This window comes from Lacerta agilis, chromosome 5, assembly GCF_009819535.1.
Source record: "Lacerta agilis isolate rLacAgi1 chromosome 5, rLacAgi1.pri, whole genome shotgun sequence".
In the NCBI taxonomy this organism is placed as follows: Eukaryota; Metazoa; Chordata; class Lepidosauria; order Squamata; family Lacertidae; genus Lacerta; species Lacerta agilis.
The window spans coordinates 33755315-33769300 of NC_046316.1; the positions used below are offsets into that span (position 1 = coordinate 33755315).

General features: G+C 40.3%; 1 protein-coding gene across 2 annotated transcripts in view; it reads right to left on the reverse strand.

The window, feature by feature from the left end:
• The window catches only part of PLCE1 (phospholipase C epsilon 1), a 99682-nt gene extending 86030 nt beyond the window's left edge, over nucleotides 1-13652 (reverse strand). For both annotated transcript variants that reach the window (XM_033149253.1, XM_033149252.1), the window contains exon 1: nucleotides 12157-13652. In XM_033149253.1, the coding sequence (XP_033005144.1) occupies nucleotides 12157-13110 (954 nt within the window). In that variant the 5' untranslated portion in view covers nucleotides 13111-13652. The remainder of the gene's footprint in view (nucleotides 1-12156) is intronic.
• Nucleotides 13653-13986: the final 334 nt, after the last annotated feature.

The window sequence follows — 13986 nt, forward strand, 5'->3', positions numbered from 1 at the left end:
CCAAGGTACCACTGTATGAGGGAGGAATTATTCATCATGCAACTGGCACAGCAACAACAACCTACCCTTTGGGCTCTCTTCTTTCAGCAACAATATGAGGCAGAGGAGACATGATCTGCAACTCACCAGCCCCAGAGCAAGAAAATTACTGCAACTGTGGGAGAGCCAATCAGGGGTGCAGGTGGCTTAGCAGCAGTGCCCAGATGGCCCCATTAAGTCTGATAGCTTTCACATGGAGGGGAAGGGTAGCAAGGAAAGTACGGTATCTCTCAGGATTCTTGCCCTATTCCTGTAGTCCTGAAAAGCCTTCAGCTTGTTACATTAATACTTTAAAAGGCAACTGGGCAGAGTTGTTTGCTTGTGTTGGGTGAGTGGGGGGTTAAGGCAAATACCATTGACAGGGAGTTACATTAAGAAAATGAAGTGGGGAACTCTGAACCATAATTCCAGCAACTAAGAGTTTTTACTCCATTCCCATCTCCAGCTCCAAAGACACTAATTATAAGAAAGGATGGAAGCAATATTTTTGTTATTGTAACTCCCTGCCACTTTCCAAAAACCATTTTAAGCCTAAAAGATTCAAGGAATTCATGAATACATAGTAATCCGAGATAAGGACATGGTAAAAAAAATATTGAAGTAAGGGTATGAAGATTCTTGCTGGCATTCCTAACTTAAAAGTTTTACTACACCACTTATATTTTCCATCTAACCAGCTGGACACTTCCTTCTGGATGTAGGTTTTTTCGGCCTTGGCAGATGAATAAAAAGACTTCATTTTATGAGCAGTCAGAAGAATGATTCAGGCTGAAAAATGACGGTCTTGAAAAGGCTCTTTTTTGCCTCAGTTTTGTAAGCAGCTCATATATTCTTGCTATTTTGATTAAGCATTGTATAAATCTTGCTAAATAAACAAACAAACATCCTGGAGAGGTAAGGCACAAGAGGTCTCATATACTCAAGGAACCTTTATTTCTGTGTCATGAATCAGTGTTGATGTTGGCACAATGCAACAGCAATGGCAGGAGTGCTGGATTGGCTCTGCCAGTGCATTTGTACTATGCTGAGCTTGCTACCACCTTTCCCCTCTGCTCCCCAGTAAGCAGCAGTGACGTGCCTGACTGGAGGACCGTCAACTGAGAGGTGGTGACGTGCCATACTATTTGCTACTGCTGGTAGCTTACCAGCATGAGTGTAGTCAGGAGGGGGGGGGGAGAGAAGCTTTCCCCCCCTCAATCAAGTAAATAAATAAAAATACTTAACTGACCAACTGCATCACAAATAACTCGGTTCTGCCCCTCTAATACAATGCCTGCCCCCCCTTAAAGTAAATCCTGGCTACGCCCATGCTTACCAGAGAGTGGAACTGCTAGCTTGCTTCATTCTGTGCAACAGTTTGTAGATTTGAGGCAATCAGGTGACACAAGGATTCTGCCTAGTCCAATAAAGGCTTCTTGTCAGTCTGGCACAGACTAAATTCTCACCCCACCTATCTGATTTCAGGTTCACTTGCATACTGCCACATCTAAAAGTAAAGGAACTGGAAGTTTAAGAAGTTTAATTTGCTTTGTTTTGCCAGATTTTCAGTTCCTATCCATAAGCCTTCAGCTCACATAAGCACTAGAGCAAGCCTGGGGAATGTCAGGCCTCCAGGCCTTTCTATCTGACTCTAAGGCCTCTCGCAAGCCACACACAAACCTCATCCACAACCTTAATCAGACTAGCATACACACTATTCTTGACTGTTTTTATCAGGCTAGCTGAAGGATAAAGACGGGTGTGTGAGTGCATGCTGAAAGCAGCCTACTTGCACAAAGGTAAAATTTGTATTTGCCACTTCGGTTACTTTTGCCTCTGGCTTGTGAGCTCTGGAATGTTGCCCAGAAAGGGGGGGGGGTCCCCATCTCTGCATTAAAGGCAGAAAGAGACCTAGCTGTCAGTGACAATGGCCATGATTTAATGCTGGTGCACAAACAAGTTTAACAAGGCGAACACAAACAATAGTTTCTGGTTCTGATGTAACAACAAACTATGGTTTGCCAAAAAAAAAAACCTAGGAAGTAACTAAATACTTTGAGCACACAGGAAGGACAGTGTGCAAGCCCAAGGCTGTTTCCAAGGTCATTTCTGTCATGTGAACTGAGCTGGTGCATTAAGGTTTAAAATGTTTACCTTCAAAATCTAACATGATATGGTTGAAATGCTTCACATGTGGGCCAACTACCATAACTGCAGCCTTTAAAGACTGGTAATAAGGAAACTGGCCTACGATTACCACAGTTTTGCCCTGGTGGAAGGAACCCTGATACCATCTAGCACAAGGACTGCTTTAGTCTCTTAAGCTCCTTTAATATGCTATGATCCACCTTACAATACAGCCAATCTGTTCTTGGCAGCCCTAGTGAAACCAAAAGTATATCAGGTTTGTTCAAACACAGTTTAAGTGCTTTCCTGGCATATAAACAATGAGATTCCCTTTCTTCTTTGTGAACTTGCAGCTTGGGCAGGAGGATAGTAACAGGCTATTTAGACATTATGAAATTTGATGTTTGCTGTGGGAGTCACCTCGTGACTTGTACTCAAGATCATCTAGTCCCTAAAGACACGGTTCTGAACACGCTATTCTTTCAATGAACCTGCCTATCATCCTAATTAAATACAGGAGCCAGAATCCAAAGAGCTGTGCACCTATTTCTGTGTGTCTAAGGGGGATCCAGGGCTGTGTTTCTCCCAAGGGGGTATTCATACACAGTTTGTGATATGGTGTTGGTTGTGGTGAGATCTTTAACACCATGTCCTCCTTGAGGATGTCTGCCCTGCTGTATATGCCACTGTGCTGTAATAATGCCCCATTTGGGGGATTTAGGATAGAGAGATATGGGTGGGTATAGCAACCTTTGACTTACCGGTAATTGGAATATAGCCTACAGAGCCATATCTATATTGCCACCCACTTGCTCCTCTAGCCCAGTCCATGCAACCCCCCTGAAGAATGCCCACCAGAGAATGTGGCCCTTATCCCCAGTGCTTTAGGTTCCTACCTTCTCCCCCTCCCACACACATGCACTCCAGTTCCTTCCTTTATTTAATGTAGTAACTGGAGAAGATCAGTCTACATCCCAACCCCAAAGAAGGGCAGTGCCAAAGAATGCTCGAACTACCGCACAATTGCGCTCATTTCACACGCTAGCAAGGTTATGCTTAAAATTCTACAAGGCAGGCTTAAGCAGTATGTGGACCGAGAACTCCCAGAAGTGCAAGCTGGATTTCGAAGGGGCAGAGGAACCAGAGACCAAATTGCGAACATGCGCTGGATTACGGAGAAAGCTAGAGAGTTCCAGAAAAACATCTACTTCTGCTTCATTGACTATGCAAAAGCATTTGACTGTGTCGACCACAGCCAACTTTTTAATGCTTGCTGAAAACTTTTCCACCCGGCCTATGCAAACAAGTAACCAATAAACAATGGTTAATCAGTGTGTAGTTTTAATTTTTTTAATGGTTTTATTGCTGTAATCCACTTTGATTCTAACTGGTGTATCCTTCAAGGGTTTTGCTATTTCAACTGCAAAGCAAAGGTCATGAACCCTCTCTCATGGGAAAATACTGGCTTTGATCAGGCAGTCCTCCAAACCATGATTTGGAGCCCTCTGCGTCTCTTGGTTTCTACTCTCCTAATTGATTATTTTATCTCCTGAAGCCACTGTAGCCAATTACTCTGCGTCTTTCCTATCAACACTGGAAAGAAATGAAATCTTGCCACCAGAGTGAAAGAAACATATGGATGGAATATTAAAAATTATTTTCTGCAAAATGTAACACATTTGGCAAACAAACAAACAAACAAACACTTTATAAAGTCTGATGCCCAATCACTATCTGGGAAATATAAAATGTTTATAAAATTAAAATCCCCATTCAACAAGATGCAGGTAAAACAAACGTGAAAGGTTTTCATTCAAAAGACGAACATTTACCCAAATAATTCTCATTATGGGATTGACTGATGAAAGTTAGAGCAACTAAGAGCATAAGCAACAGAGACAGCAAGACTGCTGTTGTTTCATCTGCTGTTGTGTTTTACAGTGCTGTTTTAGTATCGCTGCTACTATTGTTGAGATTTTTAAAATTGTGTTTTCGCTGTACTGTGCCATTCTATCATTTATTATTCAGACTGCCTTTGAGCAGGCTTTGGCATTAAAAAAATATGAGACTAATATTGCAGCAAATAAATAAAATATTGACGGTTTAGAAACATTTGTAAAACTACACTGTGTGTTTTCCCTCTCTCCAGCCTCAGAAAGATTTGAAGTGTTTTAAAGAAACTTGCAGATGCATAGAAAGCTGGAACCATAACTTAGGGTTGCTATACAGTGGAACCTGGGTTCTCAAACAGCTTCATTGACAAACAAATTGGCTCCCGAACGTCAAAAACCCAGAAGTAAGTGTTCCAGTTTGCAAACGTTTTTTGGAAGCTGAACATCCAACGTAGCTTTCACTTGAGTGCGGGAAGCTCCTGCAGCCAATTGGAAGCCGTGCCTTGGTTTTCGACTATTTTGGGAGTAGAATGGACTTCTGCAACAGATTAAGGTCGAGAACCAAGATACCACTGTATTTCAAAAAGTAAAATCTAGGTGGTTTTGTTTTTTTTTTAAACAAAAACTCCCGCAGTTTTTCGATTTTAAGATCCAGGACAAAGTGCCACATTTCGGAAATCCCCCCCCCCCCCGGCCGGATGTCAATTCTGCCTTTGAAATCCCTGTAATGTCTGGAAAATGGCAGGCCTACCATGCTTTGAATACAGAATGTTCTCCACTTTAAAAGGATCTAAGCCAAGGCCTATGAAAGACCTCGGGCTGAAATCATTAATTAACTGCTGCCAATGAGGCTAGACTGGGAAGCTGGATGAGTGAGTAAAGGAGTGCTGCCATTGCCAGAAACCTGGGCAAAAGTGCATTTCTGGTGGTGGGATTAAACAATACTATTTTATTTTCATTTTCATATCTTTGAAAACGCTCAGGTTGTTTGGGGTTTGCTTCCCTTGCTCAGAATAAATCCAGCTACAAAATAAATGCTGAAAGTTTTATTCAGTCTCCACCTGCTGGCCAGAAATTCAAATTTCAACAACCCAAGATTGAGAACAAAAATCATAAAAAGCGTACAGTATATGGCTAAAGGAAAGCAAAATAATAATAATAATTATTATTATAATTGAGGATTCCAGTACTGCAGCCACAACTGCAGCCAGCTATTTTCAAAGTACTAATAAAAAACCCCTAAGCTGAAGAGGTATTTGAATATTGGTTCATAACCTTTAGTGAGAATATTTAGGCATCCATGCAGAGAGAAGGAAATACATGCGTAACATACATATAGTATATATGGCGTTCATTGTTAAGTATTTTTATATTATCTCAAACTTAGTTTTATAATTTAAGCCATTTTTTGTTAAATCTGGACAAGTGTCTGTGTCACGATGGGATCCTAAGAAAACATCACTATTCTCTTTTGGCTAGCTAGTTCCATTCTAGTAGAAGTTGTTTCCTCAAATAACCAGGCAAAGAGCACAGAAATTAAAAGGCAATTCAGTGTAGAGAACTGGAGGATTAGGCAACAGCCTAACTCTAGCATCTTTTCAGAAGCTACAAGTAATAATAGTAATAATAATAATAATAATAATAATAATGAAAAAGTAAGCTCTTATTATGCCCAGTGAGCTTTTTTTGGTTACAGTACTCACCAGCAAAGAGTATTGTCACTTATCTATCTATCTATCGCTCCCTGTGACAACCAGTTTGTGCTGATATGGCACCCGTATCACTTTTATCAATATACGAGTACTAGCACCTCGGTTTTTTAGCCAAAAAGATTACTGATTATATCTTTAATAACAGAATGTTGTGGGTCACAACTGTTCAGCCATTAAGATAAAAGACATTTAGTAGTATGCTTATTTACTACAACTTTTGAGTTTTACAGTTTCCACTTCTTCAAAAAATATGAAACATTTCATGTGGTTATTATTATAATTTTTAGTTTTTAGAAGCAGGTATCAAAGGCAAGATTTTGCTTCATACATTTGTATCCTTTTATTAACCTTTGTCTTGTGATTAGCTGGTGCTGCATTTGTTTTGAGAATAGGACAAAGTTCAGAAGTAGTCCATATCATATTTATTTGACCAAAATTCAGAAAATAGTTATTGTGCAAGGTCTATATGTGTGAATTTTTGTTGTTGTTCAATTCAAGTGTGCTTGTTTCACATATTTTGTGCTGTTTTAAGTCACTTGCAGCAAACAACAACACAGCTATCTCTCAGGAATATTTTTAATAGAACTCACCATTTTTAATATGCAAAAGATTAGGAAAATCTTAGGATAAATGAGGCTGCAATCTGAAGTCCTCAGTTATCAAATACCAAATTAAACAAAAGTCTAATACCTGGTGTTTGTAAAAAACAGAACATTAAACGTTATGCAGAACAATTAGTCACATGCTGCACTTACAAACACAATGACTTTGTTTTACAATCTCTTTTCACAATCCACAAACTTCTGAAAATAAAATACCTCTCTAAATCTACCAAGACCACAGCATATCAGAAAATGTCAATGCTATGAAAACAAGCTGTTTATTATCCCAGTATAGCAAGGGATCTGTATTAATAATTTTCTCCACCAGAGGGTATATCCATCTCACTTTCAAATGAAAAGATTTAATAGGTGTCATACAACATACTATACACCTTTTATGTTTTACCCATTAGACAATTTTACCTCATTGGCTAGAAAGTAGGGCTGGGCTATCACCAGTTAAACGTCATGGTATTTTGATATATCACAATATCTGAAATAAGGCTGGAGCTATGTAGAGGTGAACATGCTAAGGTCCTGGCAACTGCTACTACTTATGGGTCAATCTCTAAAGCTGATAAATTTTTACTTACCTTTAACATATTGTTACAACTGTTATGTTATAGCACTACTGTACCAATAATAGCACATTTTCTCTAAAATTAAATCCACATAAGTAATTAGTAGCATAGATATCAAAAGTTCCCTAAAAATAGAAATATATTAGGTATTCCCCCCCCCCACCTAAAAAATTCAATATATTCTGCTCTGATGGGGTGTAGTGTTTGCTGGGGAAGTGATAGCAGTTACCCGTCATGGAAAGCAAGGCAAATCAGGACCCTGGGCAGCTCCTAGACAACCCTCCTTAAATGGTCCATAGCAGATTTGGTAGTCACCATGCTCCTGCATGGCTGTGGGACAGGAGAAGCTATAGGGAAGTCACCCTCAGAGTCGGAGGATGATGGGAGAGCCTTACCTACAGACAGACTGGAGGGATGTGTGTCAAGGGCTCCCCTTCCCCTACGTGTAAAGGTAAAGGTAAAGGTATCCCAGACAACTAGGTCCAGTCGCGGACAACTCTGGGGTTGTGGCGCTCATCTTGCTCTATAGGCCGAGGGAGCCGGAGTTTGTCTGCAGACAGCTTCTGGGTCATGTGGCCGGCATGACTAAGCCGCTTGTGGCGAACCAGAGCAGCGCACGGAAACACCGTTTACCTTCCCGCCGGAGCAGTACCTATTTATCTACTTGCACTGGCGTGTTTTCGAACTGCTAGGTTGGCAGGAGCTGGCACCAAGCAATGGGAGCTCACCCCGTTGCGGGAATTCGAACCGCCGACCTTCTGATCGGCAAGCCCTAGGCTCTGTGGTTTAGACCACAGTGCCACCCACGTGTCACGTGTGGTGACTTACAAATCATATGAATCAGAGTCCTTGGGACAACAACTGAGCAGATGCTCTGCCAAGCTGCACTGGTTGTAACAGGCCTTTGAGATGATGGCGGTCTCTGCTAGCTGATGCTGTTTGACACTTTCTGGGCCTGCAAATAACCTGTAAAAAGCACTTATTTAGGCCCCAGTAAGGTTGCTGGGATAGCCAGCTCACTCATCCTGAACAGGATCCATCTTCACCCCCTGAAACTGTTGTGATCCACAGAGATGCCCACAACTAATGAGGAGTGATGGTCCAAGCAAGGGAAAATCAATTCCTGATTCCAAAAACAAATGCACCTTGAAGGTAGTCCAAGGTGTGGGTTCAGGACCACCAATATTGCTCCTGGAGCTGAAGCCTCATGTAGTCTCAGCAGGATCCTAGAGCAAGCGGGTGAATTTTATAGTTAGGTGCTTACCAGAATCAGCACCCTCTGAGGCTGTCTCCTAGCTAGTTAAAGGCTTGGTGCCTGCCACTGTAGCAGTTGGCTCCTTCAGGGTAATGTAGTTTCCACCTCTGAAGTCTCTGGATTCGCCCAAGGAGTCTGTGGACCAGCCCCAGTTGGGTGGCAGACGTGTCTCTCCTCAGGGCTCAGGAGAGGCTCTGGTGTTCCCTGACCCACATGGGATGGACCAGGATTTGGATCCAGCTCTGAGCCCACCCAACCCCCTATCCTGATTCTGATTATCATCCAAATCAACAAAGGGGAAGAAACCATGAAGCTACAGTGAAGTGGATAGAGGTAATGAAGTAATCAACACCTATTGGTGAGAAAACGGAATGCATTTGAAGACATTTTGGGTGGGAAGAAAGGAACTTTGAAGGTCTTTGAAGGAATATATATGGGGAAATAGTTAAAAATACTATAGGGCTTAATGAAGGGAGGGGTTCATTTGTGGATTGAATGGAATAAAATAATAATAATAATAATAATAATAATAATAATAATAATAATAATAATAATAATAATTTATACCCTGCCCATCTGGTATAAATATACTTATATACTTTGTGGCAGTTGTAGGAAAGGTATTAAATTTCCCACTTCAGCCACGCCCACTTTCCCAACTTGGCCACACCCACTTTATCACATGGCCCTTGGAGAGTTGAAGCAAGGCGGCAGCACTCAGCTCAAAAATGATTAGCCACTCCTGCTGAAGGAAGCTCTATTTTCCACTGAGTGTACACACAGCTAACTGAAATACTATGAGAACGATGAATTAGCTGGTTAAACTTAAGAGATAGCCATGCTACAACCCTGTTCTATGTTTTAGTTTATTACAGACCAATTGTATCACTCTGCAATAGCAGAGCATGACCCGCTTAGAGGTTTTGTTACAATCAAGTGGCATATAAATTTGGTTTAAAAAAATAAAATATAAATGCTACAGGCATCGCTGAGCAACAAGCTGAAAAAGAAACCAAACTGTGAAGGCCTTGAAAGTTTGGTCACTGTTTAAGGCATTTGGATGATTCCCACATCTGCAACTCCCTTTGCAACCTGTGACTGGAATAAATTGTTTCTAACCCCTGTGTTTTGTTCCATTCTTTTCTCTTTTAAATAACAGAAATGAAAAGGAAGGTTTCTGTTTAAAGGAGACTGCCCTTTTTTATCAGGTGTTTCAATTGCTACCTTGTTTTATTTATTTACTTTATTTATAACTTGCTCATTTAATAGTTTTTGAAAGGTGTTGGCAAAATCAATTCCATGCTGCTGAATTAAACTGCTGGGGTTTGGACATTGATTAGGGTGTTCCACCCACCCATCCACCCTCCCACCACACTTCCCTGCCTTGGATTCACTGAGTCACAATCATGTGGAATTTTCTTTAAATCTCTGCTAAGTCTGGCACTCTTCTACACTGCTTTTGGCATCTTGATGCTGCTTAGAACAAGTCAGATGAGTATGGCCTTTAACTCCTAATATGGATGTTAAACACATTATGGTGGAGCTGCAGAGCAACAAAATCTCAAACATCAAAAAGCACTTTATTGGATTTGTTAGTTTTAAAAGAGATTTTATATTATAGATAGACAGACAGACAGACAGACAGACAGTAAGTCAGTCAGAGACTGACAGACAAGATAGATGGGGCACATGATATATTAATGCTAGCATACGGATATTTTATATATCCATGGGAATCATTTGACTACATATTATGACAATTAAGATTATATCCATATAGCACTTGGTATATCAGTGCATGTAGTCATACCCAGTGCTTTTTAGGGGATACTCAATGGTATGCAGTACCAGCACCTCTTTTTGTTGTTGATAAAGAGTGTGGCACTTACTGTAACAACTACACGGTGAGTACTGACATCTATTTTTCTAGGGGGAAAAGCACTGGTCATACCACATACAAGAAGGTGGAAAAGGGGAGGGGATGGAAAGGTCAACTTTTAATATTGCCCTTAAAAATGAGGGGGGTTGGGGGGTATTATTGGGTTGTTGTTATTTTGATTATGTATTTTGTGGCTTTATATTTTTTATTTTATTCTGTGAACCGCCTTGAGACCTCTGGGTACAGGGCAGTATATAAATTCAATAAATAATTATAATTATAATTTTAACTCTTTTAAACCAGGAGCCATGGTTGGTTAAGCTTTTTTCTCACTAACCACAAGCTATAGCTGAGTAGTGTACAGTATTGTGCAAATCAACTCAGCATCATGATATGGGAAGTTCTTAAATAGTTACCATACCATAAATGATTATCTATTTCTGCCAAAGAAACATACCTCAGAGGGAGATGAGGACAGAAGTGTGCACAGTGCTGGTGTCAGGGGTCAATGCTTGAAGGAAAGGTGTTTTGAGTGAAAACGAGGTGAAAGCACAACTACAAGCCAAGCCAGTTTTTAAAATATACCACGTACACAACCTGAAATACTAAGCAAGTGAGCTTGTAAGACAGGCTAAGTAAGAAGAGTAGAAAAAGACTGTTTGAGAGTTGATTAGTCAAGCAGGCAGTCTGTGGTCTTTCTTCACACCAAGGTAATAGCTTGAATATTTTCATCTTTTAACCTTTGGATTAACTCTCCCAGAAGCTTTATTCTTTTTCTGTCTTCCAATGATAATAACCTACCTTTCTAGAATTAATTCAAATGCAAGCAGTCGTAATGAGAAAAAGCATAAACCACAGCTAAAATTAACCAAACAGAAATAGCATCATAAAAACCATATGCAGTGGCAGAATATCAGGCTAGCCTTTTGACTGCCATCATCTCAATATAGGAAAAACCATGTGTACACAAATAGGGCAGCTGTCATGTGTGTTAAATAATATTTGCATTTGTGGCAAAATAAGCTTGCTCTGCATAAAAGTAATCTATCTGAATCTGGTCACAAACATGGTTTATAACAAGATTTGAAAATGAAGTATTTTCCTATAATGAGAACGTGCCAGAAGCAGAATTAACATACAGATAAATGTATTTTCACAGAATCACACAACTGGAAGAGCTAATGCCCATAAAATCTCCCATTTGTCTCAAGGCAAGTTCTCACCAAATCAGTCCCTCACATATTAATGCACATAAAGTAAGACAATAATAATTTAGTCTTGTTCTCAGTCTCAAGAAGACAGAAGAACCAAATAAGAGCATAGGAAGGGCCTGGATGAATCTGACCAAAGTCTTATTTAGTCCAGCATTCTGTTCTCACAGCCTGGTTCACACATAATTCTAAACAATGGTTTATTAAGCTATGGTTTATTAAACCATGGCTTAGCATTGTATGTAAATGCTGCCTGCAGCTTAACTATGGCATGTTTACTGCCAACAAACCATAATGTGAAGTTGTGGTTCGTTGCTGGAGAATAGTAGAGATAGTTAATAACCAACAAAATGCACCACACACTTAAGCGCCTGCAGAGCAGCCAACTCTAGGCTGTTTTGATAGCAATATATACTTTACACACACACACACACACAAAGAAAAGCTCTTGCCATATTTATTTAAAGGAACTGATAGAGATGGATTGTAATTTCTTGTTTTAATTTAGAGGCAAGATAGGTAATTAAACATAATGCAATTTTTCAGTCTTGAATTTCTCAAGCACAGGTGTGACAGGCATTTGGTGGGGGTGGATGCTGCAAAGCTGCCCTCCTAACACCTGTCACGAGGAGGATGCTTGGATAGTGGTGGGGAAGGGAAGGACTGCATGGGTACCCTGGCAGGAGTGCCACATTGTTTCCACTGGTGCACCCCTGAAACTCCAATCTCGCCATAACCCTGACCCACTCCTGGCACTGTCCAGGTACATAGAAGCCACAGCAGGATCATGAAGATGGCTCCACAGAAGCACTCAACCAGCTGCTCTCGCTCAAGCACTAAGTTTAGAAAGGCATCTGAAAGTTATAAAAAGACACTTACCCCATGCCATATGGACTGCAGAAGGCAAGAACTTAATGCTTGGCTCACTGAAATCTGAAAGTCAATTAATTCTTCTGATATAATCCTAGAGTGCCTTAATTCATCGTGGGTTCTCTTCCGGTCAAGACAACTCCAAGCGACAGCTCCTATGTGCCCCGATGGTAAAGTTTTAACAATAGCTCTTGTTCCAGTATAGACCGATTTCTTAACCTCCTTATCATTTTTGCAAAATCTTCTGACTAATAAAGTGGAGCGCTCTTTCTTAGTACGAGAAAAATCTTCATCCATTTCTTCTCCGTGGCCTTCGTTGCAGTTTTGATAATGGCTCAAACTGGGCTTTGAAGCCAGTTTTCCAGTAATATTACCACTAGAAGAATTGTGACCTGAGCATGCCATGTTGAGTTTTGGGGTTGTTCTTTCCAAATACAAATAGTTATCCACTGTAGTGCCATAGGAATCACACAACTGTTGTCCAGTTTTATTCCCACAGGTAGCTGGTAGTTCCATTGTTTTACAAGTGCAAGCTGAAGAATTATTGGTGCAATCATTATAAGTCTGTACTGGCTGTAAGCATTCATTCCAAATGAAGCTGTTGTGCAAGGTACACAAACTTTTTGAGATGTTCTTTCTCTCTTTAACATAATTGAAATCAGCACTCTCAGTTGCATTTTTATTTTTATTTACAGAGGACTGGCTTCTTAGTGGCTTCAACTCAACTTGAGATCCATCCATTTGTAACTGAATTTCAGCATACACAGTTCTTTCCAGTGAAGAAGGAATTCCAGTTTCTAAACATTTGTCTTTATTTGCAAAGGAGTCACGTGCTTTATATAAGTGGTTATGTATAGTGTTGTTTTTGTAGCTTTTCTGTATGATGTCATAATTTATGTTAAGAAACTCCACAGAAGCAGGGATACATATGCCTCTCTCCCAGGGTTTTCTGCTATCAGTCATTTCTTTCTCATGTGGTAAATAAAAACACCGAACAGCTTTTCTTCACGTTTTTGTAAGAGAGAGTTGCGTGCATCAAATTTCTTTGTACTTTCATAACTGGCATCTAGGGCACTTTATCTTTATCGCCACTTCCTTTCTGGTGGACTGAAAGCTCTGCCAAAGACCAAATGCAGACACTGCTGTCTCTCTTCAGAGAGCATCTTGAAACACAGGCTTCAGATACTACCCTGCTTTCCCTCAAATACCATTAATTACATCATAGCATTGAAAGAAAAGCAAAACACTGCTATATCTTCACAGCAGACTTACAGCATACAACACAGCTGTATTATTAATGGCCTTCAGAATGCTGTTTATGGAGGATTGCCACATAATGCTTCAGTATTTGTTTGTAATAGCACAGTTTTCTTCTCTCACAGGCAAACACTTCCATCATAGGATATACCTATACCCCGCCTTGTTCCTTGCTAAATGTCTTGGAAGAGTAAGTTGGGGAGATGTAATTATTCCTTAGGCCACGGAACTTCCAGTTAATCAGAAGCCTGCAAAACAAAAAACAAAACCATATTTAATACACAATGCCAGGTGTAACCTGCATATCCATAACGAAAGAGCATGGAGTGTATTAACAGATGCTTAATGGAACTGCAGAGCATCCTTAAGAACACATTCAATAGTGCTTTTGTTTGTAGCTGAAGTTTCCCCTCCAAGCTCCCTTTGAGAGATTCAGAATATGTGGGATGAACAGACATGCAACCTACCACCCCAACCTTACCTCTTCAGACAGAATATGATCTGGCTCCATCTCATCCAATTATTTGTAGATAAATCTGCAGTCCCACAAGGTAGCCAAGACCTTCTACTTTCCACCAACCA